The following is a 26,003-nucleotide window of genomic DNA, read 5'->3' on the forward strand; positions in this document are numbered from 1 at the left end:
GTTGGGGGGCCACCTGGCACCTTATTGGGGCCCCGTATGTTGTGTGATTCAAATCTCAACCCTCAGCTCTCCTCATCGTGCTTTTGTTGTGGAGGGATTCCCTCGTCTTTGAAAAGTAAACACTCGAGCATTCAGCGCTGCACCTGCTGCACACACACACACACACACACACACACACACACACACACACACACACACACACACAGTCAAGTCAAAAGGACGGCTCAGATCGTTGGATGTGATACCCAATAACAAAGTAAACAAAAATCTTTTTATGAAATTACAAAACGAGGTGACGTCTGCTGACCTTCTTCTGTCTTTGTTTTTGTCAATACACATCTGAGAAAGGTGTGTGTGTGTGTGTGTGTGTGTGTGTGTGTGTGTGTGTGTGTGTGTGTGTGTGGGGGGGGGTTTGGCATGTTTTGGAAATAAGGAAAATCCATTAGGGTGTGTGTACTCTGTCAGTCTGCTGATGTGGTTTGATTTGTGTGTGTGTGTGTGTGTGTGTGTGTGTGTGTGTGTGTGTTTATAGTGAGTTATCAGCTGAAATGCCTTATCAACAAATGTACGTTCATCGTCTCCTGAAGTTGCAGCTGAATTATGAAAAATTGAAGCTTGAATTTTAAAGACAATCAAACAGATAATGGAAAAGACCAAACTCTGGCTCTGCTGTCGGAGCGGGACACACTGCGCCTGTTTTTGTCTCTTTTTTGATGTTGGTTGTGTCTCTTTGAGGTTATTTGTCTTTTTGGTCTTTTTATTAGTTAAATTTGTGTCGTTTTTACTGTTTTGTGACCTTTTTCAGGTAATTTTCTGTCTTTTTAGGTCGGTTGTGCTTTTCAAAATACTTTTTTCTGATTTTTTTTCAGGTATTTTTTGTCTTTTTTGTTCCTTTTTGGTAGTTATATATCTTTTTGGTCGTTTTTTAAAATGTAGGTAATTTTGTGTCTTTCATTGTTTCGCAACTTTATTCACGACAAATTTGTGTGTTTTCTGGTCTGTTTTTCCTTCTTTGAGGTAGCTTCTTTTTGGTAATTTTTTAAAGCTAATTTGATGTCTTTTTGGTTGTTTTTTGTTTCTTTAAGCTAGTTATGGGCCTTTTTTGAGGTCTGATGTGTCATTATGAAGGGGTGTGTGTGTGTGTGTGTGTGTGTGTGTGTGTGTGTGTGTGTGTGTGTGTGTGTGTGTGTGTGTGTGTGTGTGTGTGTGTTTCCTGCTACAGACCGCCATATGTTCAGTGTGTTACAGTAATGGAGCCGACTTAACAGTCAAACGGTGACCGAGCATCATGTTGTAATGTGACCCTGAGTGTGTGTGTGTGTGTATGTATGTGTTTGTGTGTGTGTGTGTGTGTGTGTATGTATGTGTTTGTGTGTGTGTGTGTGTGTGTGTGTGTGTGTGATAACGTCTGCTCCTTACTTGCCACATGTCACATGTCACTGGAGCAAGTTGAAACGACGTGACATTCAGCCTGTGTGCAACTTCTGTGTGTGTGTCTGTGTGTTTACAATTGTGTGTGTGTGTGTGTGTGTGTGTGTGTGTGTTGAGTGTGTGTTGACATATGGTTAGTGGGTGCTGAAAACTCAGCCACACAACTTTAATCCACAAACCACCTGACAGTGTTTGTGATCCTGTATAATTAGCTGTGTAAACTCGTTCGCTTGTTTCACTTCGTGTTCGAAGTAAACAGCAAAGTGAAGCTGAACTGATAATAAATAAACAAAAGCACCAGGATTCATACACAATTTTACCAACTAATTTCCATGACTTTTTCCAAAAAGACAAATATTAGAGACCAGGGGGAAAAAAATATTATTATAACTTTTATTTTTGGCTATTGTTTTGCTTTTTTGGCATTTTTTTGGCAAGTTTTGTTGAATTTTTTAAAAGAAAACTTGCCTTCAAAACCCTTAAACCTGCAGTTTATTACAGCCAGAAACTGGGAAAGCAGAAACCGTCTGTGTTGAAACAAAAGGGCCCAGGGGTTTGGAAGGTTTTTGGGTTTTTTTTCTAAATAATTTTTAAAAAGTTGCTTTTTATTTATTTATTTATTTTATTTATTTATTAACATTTTTCTTTAAATGTGTCTTTTATTTTGGATAATTTATTCTTTTTGTGATTTATTTGATATATTATTCTTTAATTTTTTTTGGCCATTAAAAATATTTATTGATTTTCTTGCCAACTTTTTAAAGAAAACATACCTCCCATACCTTGAGCGTATTTTCTTTAAAAAAAAAAGTTGCTTTTTTTAAAAAAAAAAAAAAAAAATTACATTTTCCTTTAAAACTTTGGGTAATTTAAAGAAGAAAAAAAATCTACCCATGAAAAATAACTTTAGTTAGTTATGCATTTATTCATTTATTTGCCAACTTTAAAAGAAAAAACTTCCAAACAGCAGACCTGTCAAAAATCGCCAAAATGACACCTTGACCAGAGTAAACTTTTTCTCTGTAAAAGACAGTCGTAGGAAACTCTACTCGAGCACTGACCCCCTTTACCCGTGTCATCTTTAACTCTGACTCTGTGTCTCTGCAGGCCGACATCTGGTCGCTCGGCATCACGGCCATCGAGCTCGCCAAGGGCGAACCTCCGCACTCAGAGCTGCATCCGATGCGAGTGCTGTTCCACATCCCCAAGTCGCCCGCTCCGCAGCTGGAGGGAGATTTCTCCAAGAGCTTCAAAGACTTCACAGAGTCCTGCCTCAACAAGGACCCCACCTTCGTAAGACACACACACACACACACACACACACACACACACACACACACACACACACACACACACACTCGTCCTAATAACGGCTTTTATCTGTTATGAAAAACTTTATGTGATGGAGACAGAAGAGACATAATTGACTGTGTCCCACATCACACCTCAAAAAGACAAGTCCGCCCCCTGGTGGACCAACAGCTCCTCTTCTTCCTCTCTCTTATTTTTTTCTCCCTCTCCCCCAGAAATCAACAAGTACAAATTCAAATGTGCAATGATGATGCAAAAATTACCAAAAAATTGTTTAAAAGAAAGAAAGAAAGAAAGAAAAAAATCCCTTAAATTGGTACTTATTTTGTGTTGTTTCTGTTTTTCTCATCTACTGAGGCTTCATAGTCTGCTGTTGTGTAATGAATTATACTGCATAAATGAAAGTAATAATTTTGGCATTTTTTTTAAAGGTGACTTGATAGGAAGCTTAAATTTGAGATTTTATTTTTATTGCTTGTATTTTATTATTATAATTTTTTTTATTTTTGGTCATTTTTGGAAACAGGTTTAGAAGGCATTTTTTCTTTAAAATCTTCTAAAAAAGGGTATTTTTATATTTAGCAAATCTTTTTTTTCTTTAAAGGTTATGCCATTTTTTGAAATCTAAAATTTCTGACATTTTTTTTTCTTTTTGAATGACATGTTTTCTTTTAAAATTTCCAAAATTATACCTCTTATTGTTGGATTTTCAAAAATTCCAAAAGTCCCCAAACACATTATTTGGGATGCTGAAATTGTATTTTAATGGAGTTCATAAAAACAAAAACAAGCAAAAAAAAAAGAAAAACACCAGGCAAGTGGAGCTTGAAAAAATATTGTTTTGGGTCCTTGAAAAGTCATGGAAAATTATGAAATTTTTCCATGACTTGTGCGAGAATCCTTTTATTTTAACAATATTTTTATTGTAGTTTTGGCAACACAAAGAAGTGCAGAAAAATTGCACATCAACATACAAATATAAGATTAACAGACAACAGCAAAACAAAACAGACAAAACATAAAATCAGTAAATACACGAAGAACGACAATAACAGTAATTAATAATAATAACAGTTTTAAAAATAATACTAAATAAAAAAAAACTTAACGATAAGACATTAAACTTCTCCTCTTGGTGCAGCGTCCGACAGCCAAAGAGCTCCTCAAACACAAGTTCATCGTCAAACACTGTAAGAAGACGTCGTACCTCAGCGAGCTCATCGACAGGTACAGGAGGTGGAAAGCTGAGGGCCACAGCGACAGCAGCTCCGAGGACTCAGACAGGTAATCTGATTACTTTTGCTTCTGTTTAAAAACCCTGCAGAGAAGCTCAGTTGAGTTTCAGCACTCTGAGAGTAACATGAGTGTGTTTCTGTGTGTTTCTTGTGTGTGTGTGTGTGTGTGTGTGTGTGTGTGTGTGTGTGTGTGTAAAGTGAGTCCAGTAATAAGGAGAACAGCGAGTCTCCGCCGTGGTCCTTCACCACCGTCCGCAAGAAGAAGACGGAGGGCAGGAAGGTCCTCAATGGAACGGTCAGTAACAGTAATACAGTGTGTGTGTGTGTGTGTGTGTGTGTGTGTGTGTGTGTGTGTGTGTGTGTGTGTGTGTGTGTGTGTGTGTGTGATATGTGTGTGTGATTATATCAGACTGTAAGCCTTCAAATGACACCAGCACGTCACCTCAATTCATTTTTAGAAAGAGAAAGAGAAATGCTCAAAAATCATTCACTGATTTCTCTTTCTAAGTTTTACAGAAAATAAAGCAATAATAAAATAATAATAATAAAAAAAAGCATTTCTTTTAGTTTGCGTGATGAATTGACTCTTTGAAACCCAAATTAATTGGTTTGATTTCTGTAAAGAAAAAAAATGAAACAACCCCTAAATTATCAGGAATTAGGTTAAAAAATGACAAGAAAATTACTTGAAAATGTTTGAAAAAAGGAGACTAAAAAAAACAAGGAAAATCAAAAACAAACAAGAAAATTATCTAAAAAAATAGCAAAGAAATGGTAAATCAAAAAATAAGGAAATAGCATGAAAGAAATAGAAAAAAAGGAAATCAAAAACAAATGAGGGAATCACATGAAAAATAGCAACACTAAAGGAAAATCAAAAAAATAATGAAATGACCTGAAAAATAGCAAAAAAGAGAAATATAAAAAAAAACATAGCTTGAAAAATAGAAAAAAAGAAAAAATAGTCAAAGTCAAAAACAGACAAGGAAATGACCTGAAAAAAGCGTTTTAAAAAATTATTATAATTCTGTCACAAAATATTAAATACAAAAATCTGATAAGGTGTTTCATGGACATTTTTCCTCAGTTTTTTTTTAAAATATTTTTTTCTAAATTTATTGAATTTATTGAAATTTGTGGGACATTTCTTGCCAATTGTCTTTTTCTCTGTGTTTCTTCAGATTTGTATTTAATTTAATTTAATCTGATTTAATTTAATTTAATCTACAACAAATTACCTTGTTTTTCAAACTTTATCCTCCTCCTCTTCCTCTTCTCTTTAGGGTCAAGATCAGCTGAGTAAATCTGCCAGTCTGACAACAGTCATCTCTCCTGTCTTCACTGAGGTTAGTGTACACACACTTCAGTCAAAGAAACATGCATCCATCCATTTCTGGGTAACGTTCACAGGACATTTCATTTCTGTTGACTTACACTGTGAAAACACGTCTTTTTTGAGCATTAGGATTTAGGCTTTTCTGTCCGATAACATTAGGAAAGTCTAGAAGAGATGCGAGATTAAATCTTTTTTTTTTTCATCCCCGTTGAAGTTAGCAGAGTGCTAAAGTAGAATTACCGGGCGCCAATAGTCCAGGTAATTTCATACGCGTCAGTTGAACGATTTTGGCCTCGTGCACCACTGAGCGACTTTCATAGGAATGAACGGGGTCCCTTCTCCATTTCTCAACCAGATGGCAGAAATTTTCTGATTATCTTTTTCTTGTAGTTGAAGCAGCAGCACAAGGAGCACTCTGAGCAGCGATTGGCCATCGAGGAGTTGGAACGCAACATCCGATTGGCTGAAGAGGTCTGTCCAGGCATCACGGACAGGATGGTCACACACATTATTGCCAGGTACCAGAAGTACGTCTTTTCTTGTAATTGTATTTATTTTTTTTTTACTTTTTGTAAAAATTATTATTTTTTCTTTATATTTTATGTCTTAACCATTTGGAACTTGGGATTTTTTGCTTAATTTCTTTCAAAAACATTGGAAAAAGGCAGTAAGCAACTTGAGAAGAAATAGTGCAAAAATTATAGAGAAAAAAAAGTACAAGAGCATTTCCTGAAAATTGATCACTTCATTACTAATTTTCTTATAATTGTACCATTTTTTTTATTTTGTAAAAAATATTTTTTCTTTACATTTTATGTGTTAAACATTTGGAATTTGGGAAAATTGGCTTAATTTCTGTCAAAAATATTGGAAGAAGGCAGTTAGCAACTTTCAATTAATTAACAAGAATTTCTTTAAAAAAAAGTAAGTACAAGAAAATTCACAAAAAAATGGTACAAGTGAAATAAAAAAAACTGAAAAAGGAAAGTGAAACCACAAAACAAAAACATAAAGAGACTTAAAGAGACTTGAAAATAGTACTTAAAGAATAATAATAATTCTGAAACAATATTTTCAATGTAAAGTTATGATTAAAAAAACGATTATTGTTATTATTATTATTATTATTATTATTAATTATTAATTATTAATTATTTTTATTTTTCAATAAATTTCTAAATCTGCTCATTTCTTGCAATTTTTGAGACTTGTCTTGCCAAGGTGCTCATTTTTTTTTTTTTTTTGGTTTGTTTTCGGAAGTAATTAAAACTTTTTTTTCTGGGTTCAAAGGTTTAAATACTTTTACAAATGATGTTGATCCAGGTCTTAAATGGTTCTTTTTTATATGTGTGCGTCCTCATTCGTCTGACGCCATTTTCGTTGTTTTTATTCTCTCTTTCTTAACTCGTATTATTCGGAGCAACACGTTTGTATTTTCCTCCAGATCATTTGTTAACCAAATGTTTTTCTCTCTCTCCCTCCTTTTTCGGTTTCGGTGTTTCTTCATCAGATTCACGACCAAGTGAAGGACTCAAAAATGGATCAGAAAAGGAAGTACGTTTTTGCAAAGAGAGACTGTGTCTCCGAACGGTGACGCTGCTGGATGATTTGGAAACTGAGGAGATTTGCTGTGCGATGTCTCCTCGCTGTACTCACACATCACACACATATACACACAGACACACATGCACACACACTACTAATGTAATATATACACTATATATTAGAAAAAAATATATTCACTGCTGTTGGTTGAAGAACTTTTTTTTTTGGAAATCATTTTGTTTGAAACTATTCATCAGTTGGATTTTTGATTTCCGTTTCCCCTTTTTAGTGTAACAAACTATTTTTTGCTCAAACTTAACTTAAATTTTCTATAAATCTTCTAAATTACCATAACGTGCCTTAATAATTTATGCCCTCATTTTTCTAAATGTAGACATCACTTTTTTTTTTTAGAGTTGATGTCTTTTTTTTTGTTTTTTTGTTGAAACCACACACAGAAATAGAAGAAGGTTCTTGCCCACCAGCAGTGGTATGTACTGTGTCATGATATGTCTTGACTTTGTAGATGACGATATGTTTGTTCAGTAGCACTTGAGACAGATTATATGCCAATATTACATATTTTTGTTGTCTTCAGTAATGCTTTTGAATTACAGTTCCCTGAAAACGACATTTAGTCGAGGTTAGATCTACCCTCCAAAGTGAAATTTTCAGTTTTCATGGTTAAATTTGGTAATTTTAGCTGCGATTTTACTGCAATGGAAATTTTAAATACTATTAATAATGTAATCCACCATTGGAACAGATCGACTACTGGTGTATTCATATGGAAAGTATTTCATCTAAGGTTTTAAAAAAAGGCTGAAATTGAAAACACTTGAGGAATCTAAGAAATATTATTATATTATATAATATATTATTATTATTTCTGGGTTTCCCTAGTAAAAAAAATAAAAAATAAAAACAGATTACTCATTTTTGAAAGCTACCACACTCTTGCCTGGCTAGTTGCTTGCTAACAATTAAGCTACTAAGCTAACTGTTGTAGAAACTGTTTCCAAAATAACTAAATTAATTTCACTATCACATGATTAAAAAAACTAAAATCTTAAAGTTTATTAAACTGGAAAAAACAACAGTTTTAGCAATGTAAGAATTTTAATATACCTTTTAGAGCTTCCAGACTTTAGTCCGGCTAGTCAGCTAGGTTGCTAAGTTAGCTCACCACTGTCAAAGCTGTTTTAAAAATAATCAGCTAAATTAAACTTTTAAGTATGTTCAAAATCCTCAGGTTTATTAAACTGTAAAAAAACACAATTTTAAGAGTCCTGACAATTTTTTATTATACTTTTTTGGGAGCTTACAGACGCTAGGCCAGCTAGGCAACTAGCTTGCTAACGAGAAAGCAAGCTAACTGTTGTCGCTAATTTCAAAGTAGCTAAGTGAAAGAACTCAAGTCTTTTAGATGTATTTAATGGTTATATTTGGATGATGTTATTGCACATTAAGGGAAATGTACAACCTAAATGTTCAAATTGGTTGCAGTTTGGTTAATATCAGTGTTGTGTTACTTGCGTTAGTAGCGTTAGCACAACCGTTAGCTTAAAATTAGCTGCCTTAATGAGTGGTTGAATTGGTCTGTAAGGTGCTGTTGGTTAAGATTTCATTTCGGGATTAGTGTTTTTTTGGGATGTGTGTAATTCAGAGTGTCTGATTGTAAAAAGATTTCAGTGGAAATAATAATTTTCCAGGATCTGCAAGCAAGACACAACCCCAAAGGTCCTCCACTCACTCATGAAAAGACCGTTGTTTTTTAAATATGCGTCAAGTTCGGGAAAACGGTGAGAACCGCAAGCTGATTCTTAACGTAATGCTTGACGTGTAAGGACGTTTTAATACCTGTCATTGGAAAGGTCTTTTTCAAGAGCATGAAGGGAGCTGTAATCAAAGGTATTACTGACAGTTTGTACCAAAGACACTATAAAACTTGGTCATTGTATATTTTTGTCTTTTTATATATCATAAGGGATACGACAATGCTTGTTGAGGGGGGGAGGATGTAAAATGAAAGATGTAAGATTTTACAGAAGTGTACTCTTTTTTTGTAGCGGGACTTAGAGTTTTATGAATAAATATTTAAGTTTGATTGAGAAAGGTGTTTCTTTACATAATTATTTTGTCTCAAAGAATTTTAATTTTTTTAAATTTATGATTATTTCCCGATCATTTTTTTTTTATTCCAATTTTTGTTATCATAATTTGTAATGAAAAAAGGATATTGCTCGGGTGAAAATACCCAGATAATATGTAAGAGATTCATTAATTTGTAAGTCATTTTGCATTGTTTTAACTTACCCTCAGTTCTCTGTCTTGTATAATCCTTTATTGGCAAATACGATTGCATTACAAAGGCTAAACAAAAGCAAAGAAAATAAAAAAAATCTTCCTTCACATTTTCTAGAGATTTTACAAGAACCATAACATACAAGTTGCTGTATTCAGAGATCCCAGGTTAAAAAACTGAAGGATACAGAGTGCTCCAGGGATGACATTTTTATGTAGGCCGATGCGGTAATTGTAGTTGCCCAGATTCCCTCGTCAAAAAGGCAATGGGATATTTCCATCGGATTATGGATTACCACAGAATATTAACTCCAACTTTCTGCAAACCAGCGTTTATGTTACTTACATGTGCTGTTCAGCAAAATATTCTTCACTAATTAGCACAACTTTCTTGATATTTTTAAGTCTGGATTCAATCGCCAGGCTGTAAAGAAACGACACTACAGCCGCATGATTAACAGTCGCCACCACAGCCAGGCTGTAAAGCCGAGTTTGGCATGGCGTGGCGTTATTATGATGTTCTGTAGTGTCATCGAGCCACTTGCAAGCAACTTTTTAAAGACACACAAAAGCTTCGAATTCACAAGTGCGGTATTAACACATTTTATGTCATAGAACAAAACATGAAAGACTCTCAAATCTGTTCAGACATCTATTAAAAAAACCCATTTAAAAAATCTATTGACTGATTTTAGGTTTTATGTCTCATTCCTTGAGCACTCTATGCCTCATCAACAACCAGGAGTTTGGATTTCTCTTTTCATTTGTCTTATAAATGACCTTTAGTTCACCGTGAACGCAATTAGCTGACTAGAGTTAGCTGAATTTGCTGTGCCAGAGTTAGCTAGCCAGGCAAAGTTGTAACACGTCACAGTTTATCATCACTCAAGACACATCATAACTTTTTGACTAAACCGTAGCTTTTCGTTTGCCTTGTAGTTACCTGATTTAATGATGCTGATGTTCTTATGCCTCCATGCTGGCGATAACCACGGCTGGAGGCATCATGTTGTGAACGTGATATCTCAAGAACACCTTCAGAGAATTTCTTCAAATTTGACACAAACATTCACTTGGACTCAGTAATGAGCAATTTAGATTTTTGTGGTCAGATGTCAAAGGCCAAGGTCCCTGTGACCTTGTGAGTCTCATTCTTGGGAACGCAATTTCTCAAGAACACCTGAAGGGAATTTCTGATTAGATTTTGGTGGTCAAAGGTCAAGATTATGGTGACCTTGAAAGCAATATCACAAAAAAACCTTGAGAGAATTTCTAAAGTTTTGGCACAAACATTCACTTGATGCAACGAAGAGTTGGTTAGAATTGGGTGGTCAAAAGTCAGGGTCTCTGTGTCCATGCATCTATTTAATTTTAGTGAACGTAATATCTGAAGATGGCCTTAAAGGCCTTAGATTTGGCGCAAATATCCACTTGGATTCAAGAATGAACTGATTAGATGGTGGCCGAAGGTCACGGTGACCCCATAAAACATGTTTTGGCCATAGCTCAAGAACCACTGTGCTGATTGTTTAGAGCTTCTGTGTGTGAGGCATCCATGTTTTCACAGATGTGGATGTGAACTATAAGTACAACTTGACTGGTGTGCGGAGACGTACGACCACATGGCAGTATCTAGTTCTTTTCATGCAGAAACGTAAATGTCGCCCAGAGTTAGAACAATAACTGATCAAACTGATGGCCAGATAGGAAAATGAGACTAATGTTGTATTTAAATGTAAGCCAGATTAGTCACAGATACAGCTTGTTTGACCTCTGGATGGTCTGGGAGGGTACTTTTTTCTAATCTGCAAAATATGCGAACTAAAGAGGTGGCTACTGAAGAACCACTTCTGTTTTCACAAGCTGAGGTTTTTCAAGGCATAAACAGTACATTTCATCTGCTAGTATACCTCAAATGCAGTACTTCTCATAGGAACCCATTACATTTATTTCAATTATCTCTTATATTTTGCACACTGTGGTGGATGTGCTTTCTAAAAACCTGCCAGTTTGATCACATTATGAACTCGTTTTTTTCTACAGTGTGACTTCAGTGATCTTTGCAGCACCTTTAGTCTCGTCTCCCCCTTCTGTCTTTTTTGTCTTGTCTTCTTCACACTTTATCTCCTCTTTTGCCTCTTCCTTAGCTCCTCTATCCTCTTCTTCCTCCTCCCCCTCCTCCTCCTCGTCCAGTTGGAGGCTCCCAGAGGAGAACCTCATCCTGGCAAGTCCAGCGGACCGTACTTTCCCCAGCGGCGGTGGCGGGCAGTAATACGGATAGAAAACCTCCGGGTCGGAGTCGCTATAGCTTCCCGTGGTGCCGGCGATCATGCAAAGCGAGGTAGGTCGATCAGGCAGAGGGGAGGAGCTTAATGGGAGGTAGGTGGGTCTGGAGGGGCGTGTCAGGTGGGGGTAGTAACCAAGGGGGCGGAACTCCGAGGCGGGGTTAAAGGTTGGGTTAGAACTCCTTGAGAGGTTAAACTTTACATCTGGTTGGCTAGCAACACGGCGAGGCAGCCCCGGGAGGAAGTTGGAGTCATCGCTGTAATGCCCCGCCTCTGTACGTCCAACACCCAAGTGCCTCGCTCCATTACTTCCCGGCTGGTAAACCCGAGCCAATCCCAGACCGCCAGAGCCGGAGGGGCGGAGGTTCCTCCTGATTGGCGAGTGGGACGGAGAAGCATGGCTTAGAGGATAGAAAGGTGGACGTGATAGGCCATCCATTGTCACGTAATCCTGCCTCCTCACATGCGGAAAACGCTCTAGTGAAGAAACGGCAACGTAGTCCGACAAGTAGGGGTGTCGGTTGAAAGGCGAGGGACCGGCTAATGGGAATGATGGGAGGATGGGGTGATACTGGTAGGCAGGACTGTTTGGGTAGAGGAGAACCAACTGCTGAGCCGCATCTGGGTGTGGCTGGGGATTTGGTCGACGCCGTGACCGGTTCCCATAGACGCCGGCTAGCCTTTGTGCTTGGCGCTGCGCTCCGATCCGTCCTCCTCTCATGTCCTCCATCACAGATGTGGAGGCGGATCTTATCTTGGGCGACGGGGTTGATTGGTGTAGAGATGATGGAGAAACGGGGGTGGCTGTGGAGAGAGGGCGAGTCCTCTGGGTGACCTCGACGGACGATCGGCTGCGTTTAGCCCCCCTTCCACCAATTTCAACATAGTCTATGTCTCGGTGATGTGGGTCCAACTCGTCTTGACTGCAGACCGCCAAGGCATGACCCGCCCGGGTAAACGGATGGGTGTGCTCGAACAACTAAGGAGGTCAAACAAACAAATATTAGATTTGCCTATCCTTCATGTTTCTCAAAGTTTAGAACATTTCTAGGATTTTATAATGTCTTTAGGATTTTAGGACATTTCTTAGATTTTGAGACCTTTTCGGGTTTTAGGGTGTTTTAAGGATTGTCGGACTTTCTCAGATTTTGGGACATTTCTTGGATCTCTGGACATTTTTAGGGTTTCCAGAGAATTTAGAGTGTTTCTGAGATCTTAACACAATTAATGTATTTCAGGACATTTCTAGGATTTTAGGGCATTAGGGGCTTAGCTAGGACCTCTATGAGGGGGTGCGGGGGGTGCACTGCTGCAGATTTATCCTGTGTAACTGACATCATCTAATCTGTGTGGCTGTACATCATATGTAAATGCATGGTATGTGCATGAATGATGGTTTTTATTACCTGTTTGGAGACGTCTGTTAAGAGATCAGGAGAGGAGCGACAGTGTCGAGGATCGTAGTCTGACTGGCAGTAAGTCCTGGATGTAGAATGGGAAGACAAAAAACCTGTTAGCCCGTGTTTTATCTCTTTTCCAAGTTCAAGAAATTCGACTTAGTATGATTTCACACGGACTAACGTGTTTTTGTGTATTTTAAAAGTCCAGTTTTAGTTGGACTAACACAGTAATCTCACTTTTTTTTAAACATAGTGTAAATGTACTGAGGGTATATATATCTTGATCAAGGAGTCTGATATATTTAATGTGTGCTGATGAATTTATTCTCACCTCTCAAAGTGCGAAGGCTTCTTCTCCCCTGATCCCATGCACTCCAGCAGCTGCTTCTGCGTCCGTCCGCTGCCATCCAAAAATCAAGTCTTAAGTTTTATTATCCTCTTTTTCTGACATGAACAAACCGTTCACTCTTGGCGCCTTCAACTGAACGTTTTTGCGCTTCAGTTCAACATGTTACATCAACAGAAGAGATGTACGTCTACATATCACAGAGAAGGACGGAAAAAAGACAAGCAACTGTAGTTTTAAGTGAGGTTTGCAGAGCGAGATTTGTTTTACCTGTATCTAAAGCTGGAGCCTTTACAGGACAGAAGTGTTTTGTGTATCGACTTCGGTTCCTCTGCCAGTCTGAAGAAGGCGTGGTACTCCACACACGTCTTCCAGAAGGACTTGCACACGTCTCGACTGGCCATGGAGAACTCCAGTGTGTCCTTACATGATGGCTGTATGGACAAATATTTACATTATTAGACACATACGCCATGCGCGCATGTAAATATTGTGTGAAAACTTTCGGCCAAACAATCCAAGGAGTTTAAAACAAACTTGTTCTCACCCCGACTTTGTCGTGCAGTTTGATGAGGAAATGTTTGCGCTTGAAGCTCAGCTTGCGGATCTTCGCCCAGCTGAACGTGTTGATTTTGGTGTTGCCCTATAAGAGCAGAAGCAAAAGGTCTATTTAGTGCAAGATGACAGATTGATTTTTTTTCAAATGTTGGAGTTTTGACTTGTTTGTGCTGAGATGAAAAAGCAAGGAATCATCAACGTCTTTAGGATTCAGCATCTGGACACCCTGAATGTTTTTCCCAAATTTCTTGAAAATACATCCAATATTTGTCGAGAAGCGTCACTCTGGACAAATAAACCTTTCTATTCCTTCTGCTGATGCTTCATGGAGGGTCAATCCTTTATGAGACCATGAACCACATACCTGAAAGACCAGTACTCCAGAGTGTGTCACAGCCAGGTTGATCCTCATTCCCTCCCCGTCGTGGGCCGGGTGAGGCCTGATGCCGTACATGTCCAGCTTCCTCGCCACCTCCAGCAGGTGGATGTCCGAGTCTCCAGGAGACACACCTCTACAGAGAAAAAGAAATAATACAGAGATACTTAACTTGCTTTGCTTGGGGGCCACTTTTGCAAAATGACAGGAGGCCAAGGGCCAGTCGCACCAGTCCCAGACATTTGTCCGATTTTAGGGAATTTCTCATATTTTAGGACATAACTAGTTTTTTGTTTTTTTTTTTAACATTTCTAAGATTTCAGGGAATTTCTCAGATTTGAACACTTCTGCGGTTTTTGGATATTTCTAGGATTTTAAGACATCTCTAGGATTTTAGGGAATTTCTCGGATTTTAGGACATTTCTAGGATTTTAGGACTTCTTTTTTGTGGTTGCATTTTGGTTGAAAATCAACATATCCTGTGTACCACGTGTACCTGTGTTTCTTGTGAAACTTGGTGATCTTGTGGTCTAGATACTCCTGGTTGGGGACGTACTGCTTCATCTCCAAATGGTGACTGTCCAGCTCCTCATCATAGTCCCCGAGCTCTGCTGCAACACACACACACATAAAAATATACCCAGTAAAGCAGTGTTTATGTGTCAGAGGGATACGTTTGTAATGGGTTGTCTCTTTTCTGTAGTTATGTGTTTCTGACTCTCTCCATTCAGATATAATACAAACATCTTACCCTGACTGGAGAACTTGAAGTACAGAGAAGTTTAAGAACTAGAGGTTACAGGACTGTGAACAGCCGGTGGCCAGCAGACAGAGAGAGAACTGGGGAATAACGGCATGTTTTTTACATCTAACTTGGTAAATTAAGAGTTAATTTCCACCAAATTGGAGCTAGTGATTGTTGGAACAGTTACTAACAAGAGTAACCAAGACAGTTTGGTATTATTTTGTTTTAACTCAAAAGGTGTACAGTTGTATTTCTCTCTTTAATAAGAACATGTTGCCTATGTGAGATTAGTTTTTAACACTGTGCTGTGTTATTATGCTTACACTGCAGTATGTGAGAGACCAGCAGGGCGGCGCTGTTGTCATTACAGGTCAGACTGCCGTTAGACAAGTCCTGCTTTATCTGTAAGGCAAAAAGATACCTACACACACACACACACACACACACACACACACAAAATAAGATAATCTACAGTTACAACAAAATACGCAAAAAAATTCTGCTCAGTTCATTGTGAAATGTTGTAGAAGGAAAAAAAATTTAATCACTAGTTCTAATTTTCTAATTCAGTTTTCTTTTTTCTCTTTTTTTTTGTTGGCTGATATAATGAACTGTGTTACCTGGTGAGGCCTCGCTTTAGCTGTCCAGGATCTGGTGGAAAAAACTTAACTATAAACCTGAAGAACAGATCGCTGGTGTCTGACAGTATGAAGAAAGGGAAAGTTAGAATTATAGGGAAAGTATAATAATAAAAATAATAATAAAAAACACTAAAAATGAACAAAATAAACCAAACAAATTTTTGAGAGAACCTTAAAACCTTATTAATAAACGTCAAGATAACTTTCTTACATTTAATCTGTTTGGCCAGCGGCTTCAGCAGCTCCAACCACACCTGCAACAGAAACACATCATATTTACTGCAAAGAAATCCTAAATATTCAGAGTGTGTGTTGGTGTGTGTTTGTTTATCTCACGTAGTTGCCGTTGTGGTGTCTGAACTCCAGCCCAAAGTACTCCTTCTCCAGCAGCTTCAGGTGTCCACACACTTTGTTGAAGAAGTCGCCGCCTAAAACCTTTTGCTGAGAGAGAATTAAAGAGAGAGTGAGAGGGATTATTGGATTTTTTTTTTAATTGAGACGCTCTTAAAGCTGGAGTCCGGGGACACTCTGGGGACCCGAGACGATTCAGTGCAGCAGCTCAATTTCTCTGTGACTTAGCTGACTTTACATAATGAGAGTTTGTGTAAAGCTGTGTTCTCTGTTTTAGGTCATATGAGCTGAAAATGAAGTCCAGCCCTGTGATAGAGAGCTGCGTCCGGCTCCTGCACAAAAAGCAGGTGAGAAAAATGTGGCATAGATGCTCGGTAACATGTACTGAGTGTTGCTCCGCGATTTTTATTCCAATGAAAATATTGTAAAAAGAGAGAATTCATAGCGCACTTTGTAAGAATACAGGACTAAACTAAAATAAGTCTGCCAGTGCGCTCTGATATTTCTTGGATTTGAGGACATTTTTAGGATTTAAGGATGTTTCTTGGATTTCAGGACCCTTTTTTAGGATTTCTTTGATCATATGACATTTCTCAGATTTCGAGTATTTCAGACATTTCTAAGATTTTAGGACATTTATAGGACTTAAGGATGTTTCTTTGATTTCAAGGACATTTTAAGGATTTTAGGACATTTCTAGGATTTCAGAACATTTCTAGGTTTTTAGGATGTTTCTTGGATTTCGGGATATTTTTGGGATTTTACTATGTTTCTTTGATTTTAGGACATTTCTGGGATTTTAGGACATTTTTTGGATTAAGGACATTTTTTTAAATTTAGGACATATGTAGGATTTAAGGATATTTCTTGGATTTCAGGATATTTTTAGGATTTTACTTTGTTTCTTTGATTTTAGGACATTTCTAGTCCTATCTGCGGCCAGATTTGGCCTGTGGACCATAAGCTGAGTATCATTGGTTTAAACATATATAACACAGTTACTACATATCAGTAGTTTTCAGAAAAGCCGACGACAACATTTTCTTTGGCGACTGGTTTTATTTTTTGGGGAGTTTTGCTTCCAAAAGCATCAGAGAGAACATCTTATTCGTTAATCTTATTTATCGTCTTTATATATTTTCAGCGTGACGTCAGCCTGTTTATACCTCGTCTGTTAGTATGTCAGCTGTAAAGACCCATAAAAGTCAAAATGTTGCTTGTTTCAGTCCAATAAAATTTAGGATGAATGTGCACACGATAACCTTTGTGCATCCTTCAAACTTCTCTTTTCTTCTTCTCTTTTGATCCTTTCATCTCTCTCCATCCTTCCACTCGTCGTCTGTCTAATTACTGAGATAGTGTCTGTGCTCTGCAGCACAAGGTGCTTTTTTAGTGTTCGCTGTCTGCTAGCCGGCGTTTAGCGCCCCGGCGGGGGTCACTGGACGCCCCTCATTAACTTGTCATGAGAAAGAGAGAGAGAGGGGGAGGAAGAGGAGGGATGGAGCAGCTGTAACCGATTATCCAGAGAACACAGGCCTAACCGATGATTACTGGAAACAAACGGCCGCCCCCACAACAACAGAGCAGCGAGCTTCAACAGAGCGGAATAAGAGTAAACGTGAATTCACTGTCCGAGATTCATCTGTGGAAATTATCCGTCTGTTTGCTGCAAAAATAAGAGACTGTTTCAAGCTTCCAGAGAGAAAGATCCACATCATCACTGAAACAAAAGCAAAACTTTTTATCATTTTTTTCAGCGATTTTGCATCTTTTGCAAACCAAGAATATGTGACATTTGTGTGTTTCATAGATATGTCTAAAATCGTGTAGATTATAATCCGACTTCAGCAGGAGGAGTTGATTGTGGATCGTGTGACGCCTACGTAAGATGAATGCCAAGTTGTGTTTTTTCATTTTTATTTTTTACCACATTGGGTTATTTAAATAGAACATGGCGAAATTTGAGCCTCTGAACCTGGATGTTTTTCACAGAAACGTTGAGGCGTTTCCCAGCAGCGTTGGACACGAGGAACCTTGGTGTTTTTTTACCGAGCTTGGGCGTTTTAGCTGCACATTTCAGCTTTTCTCAGCGATGTTTGAATCTGGGCGGTTTTCACTGTCAAACTGCAGCTTTCGAGCCCACAAACCCGGGTGTTATAGCGACACATTCTGGCGATTTCCGGCAGCAACTGAGTCCAAAACTTAGATGTTTTTCACTGAAGCATCGCAGCATTTCCCAACAGTGTTTGTGGCACCAAATTTAGGTGTTTTCCATTGTTGTGTTTCCCAGCAGACTACCAACCTGAAACAAACCACAACACCAGCTGCTCTCTCTCCGCCTTTCACGGCATTTTCACCAAACTTTTACAGCACTTTGAGATTTGTTTCAAATGTAAAGTGCATTACAAATATAATCTCTTATTATTATTATTATCTCAGTGTTTCCAAGCAGCTCTCGAGCCACCGAACCTGAGCTCTTTTTACGGGAACATTGCAGTGTTCCTCAGCGGCGTTTTAGCCATGAAACCTCCGCGTTTGTCATAGACCCTTTGTGGCATTTTTGGCGTTTTTGGCACAGAAGCAACACGTCCCAGAGTCTCTTAGCATCTGTAGCGCCACCAAACCTGGGCGTTTTAGCTGCACATTGCGGCGTTTCATTGCATCTTTTGTGGCACCAAACCTGTGTGTTTCTTATTAAGACGTTGCGTCATTTCCAAGCGGAAATTGAGACGCCTGCCAAGCTGCAGACCAGGAAACCACAACAGCAGCTGTTTTTCTGGTGGACTTTTGTGACATGTATACTTGTATTTGTGGCATTGAAGCTTGGTGTTTTTCTGCAGCTTTTGTGCCAGCAGATGTGGATGTTTTGAGCCAAACGATCACCAAGTTTTTTTGCCTAAACACGTCTTTACCACAAATATTCATTTTCTGTGTATCTGTTACAAAATAACGTGTAAATGTATAAAACGTGCATTTTTTTTCTGGCGACTCGATTGCTGCCCTCCATCGTCTCAATGTCATTCAGACATCCATCTTTTCTCTCTTCCGCAACATCAAGTCTGATCATTAATTGGAGTTTTGCCCTGAAGGTTCAAGGATCTCACACACACACACACACACACACACACACACACACACACACACAACCTATTTTATGATTTTAACGAGGGTTTGGTCAATAACACACACATTATTACCTCCCCCGTTCGGTGACTAGATACACTATATTTATCACAGAGTAGAGTTTATTTTTGCCCTCGTCGTTCCATCCATTCATCCTTTTTCTGTCTTTTCTTCCTCTCGTTCTTCATCCCCCTCTTCTCCTCCTCCTCCTCCTCCTCCTCTTGTAAAGATGCTACAAATGTCCCGGAGGGCGCTGGTATACTGACAGAGAAAGCATGGGCGTGGAAAATGGGAGCTACTTTGCTAACACAATACTGCAAGCCGCACACACACACACACACACACACACACACACACACACACACACACACACACTGAAAGTCTCTTTATAGACTGCATTGCTGCCTCGCAGGCGGCGTCACCATGTTGGAAAGGCGAGCCGCCGCTCTGTTTCTCTGCGGCTGGCCGCTGAGGCACATGACAGTTCATAGACAGCAGTGTTTACGTTTCACATCCAGCTGTTTACACGTCACACAGCTGTTTGACAGCAAACATCTGCAGCCGTTTGATCCATTCAGTATTTGTCTCTTTCAATCGGTTTATTTTAATATATTTTAATTAAAACTTCATATAAGTTTAATTCTTTGTATTTATTCCACTCTAAGTAAATATGTCCCGAGCTGTTTTAATAATTTTTTAAATTTTTTTTTATTAATTTAGTAATAATAATAATATACGTAATATGTTTCTTTTCTTGTCTTTTTTTTATACAAAACATATACGAAAAATAAATTTTCGTATAAATTTGAAAGAATTGAAAAGAATTAAAGACCCTTCTTGTCCACGTCACAGTGAATTCATTAGTCGTAGACTACAGGCAGCAAATAGAAATATCTACAAGAAACCTTTTTACGTGAAATGTACTGCTGTCAGGATAAAAAAAATTATTTAATGTTTTTATGTTCTTTTTATGTTCTTAGGGTATGTATTTTATGGTGTAACTGAAGGCAAATTTTCATATTTGTGGAGGAAGTTTTCATTGTTGTCTTCTGTTGGCCCTGTGAGATTTTTTTTTTTACAGTTTATATCTTGAATAATAATTTAAACTTTAAAAATAACTTCTTTTTTTTAAAATTTTCTTCACAGAAATGAATGAAATGCTGAGATAGGCCTTCTAAAACCTTCTTTTAAACCCCTTAAAATGTCAACTTGTTCTCATTCCCAAGTCGTCAAATACCGCTGCTTGGTCCGTGATTTCGGTGTCAGGCACCGGTGCCGAAAGCTACAGGGCGACATCAGTTTATGACACACCACTGGACAGAGTTAGATTGAAACACAGCCAGTTATTACGTAATATAAGAAGCTGTAAAGTCCCTGTAGTGTGGGCAGGAGGAGTGGTGGATTGGTCCAACAAACCCTGGACTTTCTACTGAGAGTCCGCTGTTTGCTTCCTGTGTGAGTGTTGATGTTTTATTTTAAACCTAAACACTCACTTTTGTTGCTCAAAGAAATAAATTTACGTACAAGGTGTTCCACTGATGCCGTAGAATTAGGATTTAAGCACATTTTAGGATTTTAGGACACTTCAAGGATTTTAGGATAATTTTAGGATTTGAGGATGTTTCTAAGACTTTAGGACATTTGCAGGATTTAAGGGCATTTCTGGGACTTTTTGACATATCTAGGATTTTAAAACATTTGGGGGATTTTATGACATATCTAAGATTTTAGGACAGTTTTAGGATGTTTCTAAGATGTTTCCAGGACTTAAGGACATTTGTAGGATTTTAGGAAATTTCTCGAACTTTAGGATGTTATTAGGATTTTAGGACATTAGGGGCTTAGGACCTCTGGCGGGGGTACGGGAGATCCTCCACTGGCACTTTAGTTGAGAAATAAGCTCTATTTTGATGCTATTTTATGCACTCTATGTATGGTAAAGGTACAAAAACAATTTACAGCACAGATCACTTTATTTTAATCGTAATTAAAATAATAAAAATAATAGTGGGCCACCCGGCACCCTAACATGAGCCAGATTTTGCCCAGGGGCCATAAATTGGATATCATGGCACTAAATCCTCCTGTATCATACACACTGCTCCTTTTAAGTAAAAGTCATTTTATAGTGTAAAAAAACCCAAGTAATAGTCCAAATATTACTAAGTAAAAGTAACAAAGTATTGTCATTAAAATGTAGTTAAATTGTATTTTATATTAGAGAGAATAACTTTGAAAATGTACTAAAGTTGAGTCTACTTCAGTAAATGTACTTAGTTACTTTCCTCCACTGGTGCTAACATAACGTCCTTTAGGTTAGATTATACTGTGGTGGTGATTCCCCTGTAATGAAATACAAAATTATCATTTACGTTCTTTATTTCTTTATTTTTTACAGGGAGGAGAGTGACAAAGTCGCACAAAAGGGGAAAAATAATCTTAAAGGTAAGAGAAAGAAGGAAAACACGGAGGGAGTTATTGGATAAATCCTAATTATAATTTTTTAATGCAGCAAAAAATAAAATAAAATAAAATAAAATAAAATAAAATAGTGTGCACATGTGCAAATAAATAAATAAATAAATAAATAATAAATAACTAAAATTTAAAAAAAGTTTATTTCAATCGGTGACAAACTCACCTCCACCTCGAACGTGCGCTCGCTGTCATCCAGGAAGACCACGCGCAGCCGGAGCTTCGTCTCCTTGGAGACCCGGGACTTGGTGGTGAGGCTCCCGAGTCTCCGGGTCCGCCGGTGACGGTCCTCCATGTCTCCGTGTGTCTCTCAGGAGGGACAATAACGACAGAAACCATCCGTAACATCCATCGACACGTAGAGTAAATCCAACAGAAGCACGACGGCTTCACGCGCTCCTCTTCATCACCATCATCATCCTCTCCGCTCCTGGAGCGCGCGCTCTCCAGACGGTGGCACGCTGATGTTTCCGGACTCTGACCCCGCGCGGACCACTTATACAGCCTCTCTATACTTAACTATACAGTATAACAGGAGAGGAAGGAGTACGGAGTACTGCATTATAGCCTGCCCGAGTACAAGTACAGAAATATCATCAGAAAAAAACCCAAAACGCTTCAAATATCAAAAAGTAAAAGAACTCATTATACATCAGAATAGCCCCTATCAGTCTAATTATTATGATTATTATGATTATTATGATTATGATCATTATTATTACGGTTATTAATAATTTATAACTATATGGCAATTTTTAAAAAATATTATTGGGCTGATTATTAACTTTTTATTATTAAAATGTTTACATTATTATTATTATTATTATTATTATTATTATTATTATTATTATTATTATTATTATTATTATCCACTTTTGGTAAAGGCTACTTGCTTTTTAGGTAAATATTCGGACTTATGAATATGCTTTTTTTTCCATTATAAGTTTCACTGGTGCACACAAAACGTCTTTGCCGAAAAATGTTTGTGCAGCATTTTGGACCACGATTGGCTCCTGAACTACTTATATTGTCACATAAATGTGCCCTGTACCTCAACATGTTGAAGCTCAAATATCCAAATGAAACGACATGAAAGAAAACACATTTTGACTGTAAAGTGGCTGATTTTTGCATTAAGTCTGCTGTGATTTGTAGTTTTCTTTCCTTCAGATGGATCTTATGAACAGGCATTAACAGCACAGAGATGATGCTTACACTCAATATGTGATGCAACTGTGTGTGTGTGTGCGTGTGTGTGTGTGTTTGTGTTTGTGTGTGTGTCCTCCACAGGAATAATATGAATTTCACGGTGGCTGGACGCTTTTAGAGGACTGACCTGTCCAAAAGTAGGCTAGTAGTGCAATGCCTCCACTCGCCTCCAGCATGGACTGAGCACTTTGTGTGTGTGTGTGTGTGTGTGTGTGTGTGTGTGTATTTGAGTGTGTGTGTGTGTGTGTGTGTATGTATTTGAGTGTGTGTGTGTATTTGAGTGTGTGTGTGTGTGTGTGTTGGATTGACACACATGTAAAATGTTGGTCAAAGGCATTTTCTGTTTCCTTTGTCTGTTTCTGTGACTGACACACATGTACACTCACACGTACACTTACAACAATACTGCTATGATATAATATAATATAATATAATACAACATAACATAACATAATGTTATGTTATGTTATGTTATGTTATGTTATGTTATGTTATGTTATGTTATGTTATGTTACATTATAGCAGTTTCATATTATATTACATTATTATATATATATTATATTATATTATATTATATTATATTATATTATATTATATTATATTATATTATATTACAGGTCAGTCCAGTGGTTTCCGACCTTGGGCTCGCATCCCTCTAAATGGCCACCAGATAAATCTGAGGGGTCGTCACATGATTAATGGAGAGAGAAAAGAAACTTCTGTTTTCATTTTCTGGACTTTTTCTAATCTGTTTTTTGCTTTTTTGTGATAGTTACTGAGTTAATGCAACTCATTCTGAAGTCAACAAATGCCGCCATTTTTGCTGTTATTTTTGCGTAAGATCTAGACGGCAAAAGCCAGGTTTTATGCGTCTGCATGTTACGCCGCTGGACTTTATTAGCTGAGAACGTGACTGGACAGTAGTGGTATATATATGATGTATATATATGATATATATACATACACACACACACACAAACAAAATAGACATATGAAGCATACATATATACAGATGTTAAAGAAATAACTTAAATGTGTGTTTTAAGCAAGTTAAAAAAAAAAGTGAGGCACTTATTCCAGTCAAAATACCCTGAGTTATCAGCTATGAATGAGCTTTTATTTATTTGTTTATTTATTTGTTCACTTACTTCTATAAAAAAAACTGTAACAGTTTCAGCTCATGGAGTTTTTGTTTTTATTTTATTTTATTTTATTTTATTTTATTTTATTTTATTTTATTTTATTTTATTTTATTTTATTTTATTTTATTTTATTTTATTTTATTTTATTATCACAGTCAGACCACTAGATGGAGATAAAGACCAGACGATAATACAGAGCAGCTGTTGAGAGGGGCTCAGTAATACACACACACACACACACACACACACACACACTTGTCCAGAAAACATGAGTAGATATTTTGATACTGTAATATGAACCTCTCCGTCTCTACTCACCATCTGCCACACACACACACACACACACACACACACACACACACACACACACATTTTCATTTTTCCATCCCTTGTCTCCAGTTCCCTCCTTCTGTCTCTCCTCACCCGTCTCACTTTCTCTCTCACTCACTCACACACACACACACACCTAACCTGCCTGACACAGTAGCATCTGGCGTCTTTATGCTGCTGCCTCCCTCCTGAGACACACACACACACACACACACACACACACACACACACACACACACACTGACAGCTCTCCCTCTCCTATAATTTTTCCTCTGCAGCAGCGTGTCGTCCTCTAAACTCTGCTGCTGCTTCACATCTTTACCTGCAGCTTCACTCACAGGTGATGCACCTGATTGTGCAGGTGTAACACAGTAAATATACATAAATATGATTATAAATAAAGATATATTAAATAGATATGTTTTCAGTATCATAATTCAGTTTGAATTCTTCACCCTGAATAAAATGCAGATAAGATAATCTAAAAATCGCCAGAATGCTTTATGTTCAGCTAACACATGAAATATGCCAGTGCTGAAAAACGTTATTTTCTTTAAATCAGAAATAAACAAAAAAATATTTTCTGGTTTTTAGATCTAGAAAGTTGAATTTTAGATTTTTTGTAGAGGAAAACTGAAGCAAAGTTTGCCTGATGATGCTGATAAGTAGGTTATAAAACACTCTGGAGCTCAATAACATCACAACTAAGGCTGCTGCTGTATTTATTATTAAAGTAATATAAATTATTGATCACTGATATGTGTCCTTAAAATAATCTTGACTGCGAATGCTCATGCACACCTTCAGTTTCTTGTACTGAAGAGAGGAAAGAATTCCTGCACGCTGTCCTTTAACTTGGGAATGAGCGCAGAAATGGCCAAAAATAAGCAACAAATAAGAAGATTAAAGAAAAAATCAGAAAGATATCAAAATAGTGAAAAAATATAAAATTATTTTTTTAAGTGTGTAAAAATAATTATTAATTAACTTGAATGAATGAATTAATCTAAAAAAACTATTAAAAAAGATTATTCTATAACAGAATCTCACTATTTAATTATGATATGAATACAGTAGTCGTTCCAAGATTTTTAAAACATAGTTTGTGCTTTTTGAAAGAGAAAAGCATGAGAATATGACATTGAGCAAATGACCCAAAAATAAGCAGGAAATTAATAATAAAACAAACAAACAAACAAGAAAATCTTTTTAAAAAGTAGCAACAAAAAAGGGGGAAAAATATTATATAACATAATTTTAATATGTAATTATATGAATATAGTTTTCTGGTAATTCTTCTTTAGATTTTAATTTTTTTTTTTTTTAAATGTTTAATTATAATTTAACCATTTAAAATATAAATGTCTGCATTTCTTGCCCAATTGCTTTTTTCCCCTATGTTTCTGAGTACCCATGAAAGTTGATCCAGGCTTCAAGGGGTTAAACATGTATATGGTATGATAAAAGCTGGAAAAGCATCTGCAGTGATGGAAAACATTAAGAGGGTTTTTAGGAAAAGCAGGCTGGACCTGAAATTGGTCACGGTGTTTGTTTTGAGTTGCAGGGCGGAGCAGACGGGCGGAGTTAACTGAATCAGAGCCTCAGAGAGTCTCAGGTAATGAACTGGTGGTGACTTTAAATGGTTTGCTGTGATTGTCGTCCTCACACACACACACACACACACACACACACACACACACACACACACACACACACACACACACTGAATGCTGCTATTTGACTTTCCATACAGTGGTTAATGGTTTGCACCTGTCCTGCTCCGTTCTGTGCAGCTTTTTCCAGCATATCCTTCATCAGTACACACTTGCTCTGTGTGTGTGTGTGTGTGTGTGTGTGTGT

The 26,003-nt window shown here is 37.5% G+C and overlaps 2 protein-coding genes and 1 long non-coding RNA gene across 4 annotated transcripts in view; 2 read left to right on the plus strand and 1 right to left on the minus strand.

Moving 5' to 3' along the window:
- Nucleotides 1–8,973, plus strand: part of LOC121962069 (serine/threonine-protein kinase 26) — a 31,172-nt gene extending 22,199 nt beyond the window's left edge. The window contains exons 7-12 of one of the 2 annotated variants that reach the window (XM_088073150.1): nucleotides 2,539–2,724; nucleotides 3,884–4,026; nucleotides 4,176–4,272; nucleotides 5,261–5,323; nucleotides 5,704–5,840; nucleotides 6,824–8,973. In XM_088073150.1, coding sequence (XP_087929276.1) covers nucleotides 2,539–2,724; nucleotides 3,884–4,026; nucleotides 4,176–4,272; nucleotides 5,261–5,323; nucleotides 5,704–5,840; nucleotides 6,824–6,839 — 642 coding nt within the window. In that variant the 3' untranslated portion in view covers nucleotides 6,840–8,973. The remainder of the gene's footprint in view (nucleotides 1–2,538; nucleotides 2,725–3,883; nucleotides 4,027–4,175; nucleotides 4,273–5,260; nucleotides 5,324–5,703; nucleotides 5,841–6,823) is intronic. The other variant, XM_042512262.2, reaches the window with a different exon arrangement.
- A 346-nt stretch (nucleotides 8,974–9,319) lies between these two features.
- LOC121961784 (FERM domain-containing protein 7) lies at nucleotides 9,320–22,120 on the minus strand. The gene is made up of 12 exons (XM_042511808.2): nucleotides 21,629–22,120; nucleotides 15,850–15,954; nucleotides 15,725–15,767; nucleotides 15,493–15,571; nucleotides 15,196–15,293; nucleotides 14,624–14,738; nucleotides 14,116–14,263; nucleotides 13,741–13,836; nucleotides 13,464–13,627; nucleotides 13,179–13,247; nucleotides 12,854–12,929; nucleotides 9,320–12,426 (listed from the first exon to the last, which is right to left on the minus strand). The coding sequence occupies exons 1-12, from the start codon at nucleotides 21,755–21,757 to the stop codon at nucleotides 11,200–11,202; spliced, it is 2,349 nt and encodes a 782-aa protein (XP_042367742.1). The 5' UTR covers nucleotides 21,758–22,120; the 3' UTR covers nucleotides 9,320–11,199.
- On the plus strand, nucleotides 16,144–25,742 carry LOC148185734 (uncharacterized). Its single transcript, XR_015775618.1, has 3 exons — nucleotides 16,144–16,211; nucleotides 21,386–21,432; nucleotides 25,708–25,742. It is a non-coding gene; the product is annotated as an uncharacterized LOC148185734 (long non-coding RNA).
- The last annotated feature ends 261 nt before the right edge of the window (nucleotides 25,743–26,003 follow it).

The sequence above is a fragment of the Plectropomus leopardus genome, chromosome 23 (genome assembly GCF_026936395.1).
Source record: "Plectropomus leopardus strain MGB_pleo_1.0 chromosome 23, ASM2693639v1, whole genome shotgun sequence".
Classification (NCBI taxonomy): Eukaryota; Metazoa; Chordata; class Actinopteri; order Perciformes; family Serranidae; genus Plectropomus; species Plectropomus leopardus.

Coding starts and splice junctions, on each gene's coding strand:
- LOC121961784 (XM_042511808.2), bottom strand. CDS start 21,757: ATGGAGGACCGTCACCGGCGGACCCGGAGACTCGGGAGCCTCACCACC. Junction 15,768..15,849: donor GACACCACAACGGCAACTAC/GTGAGATAAACA, acceptor TTTCTGTTGCAG/GTGTGGTTGGAGCTGCTGAA. Junction 14,739..15,195: donor GGTCTCTCACATACTGCAGT/GTAAGCATAATA, acceptor TGTGTGTTGCAG/CAGAGCTCGGGGACTATGAT.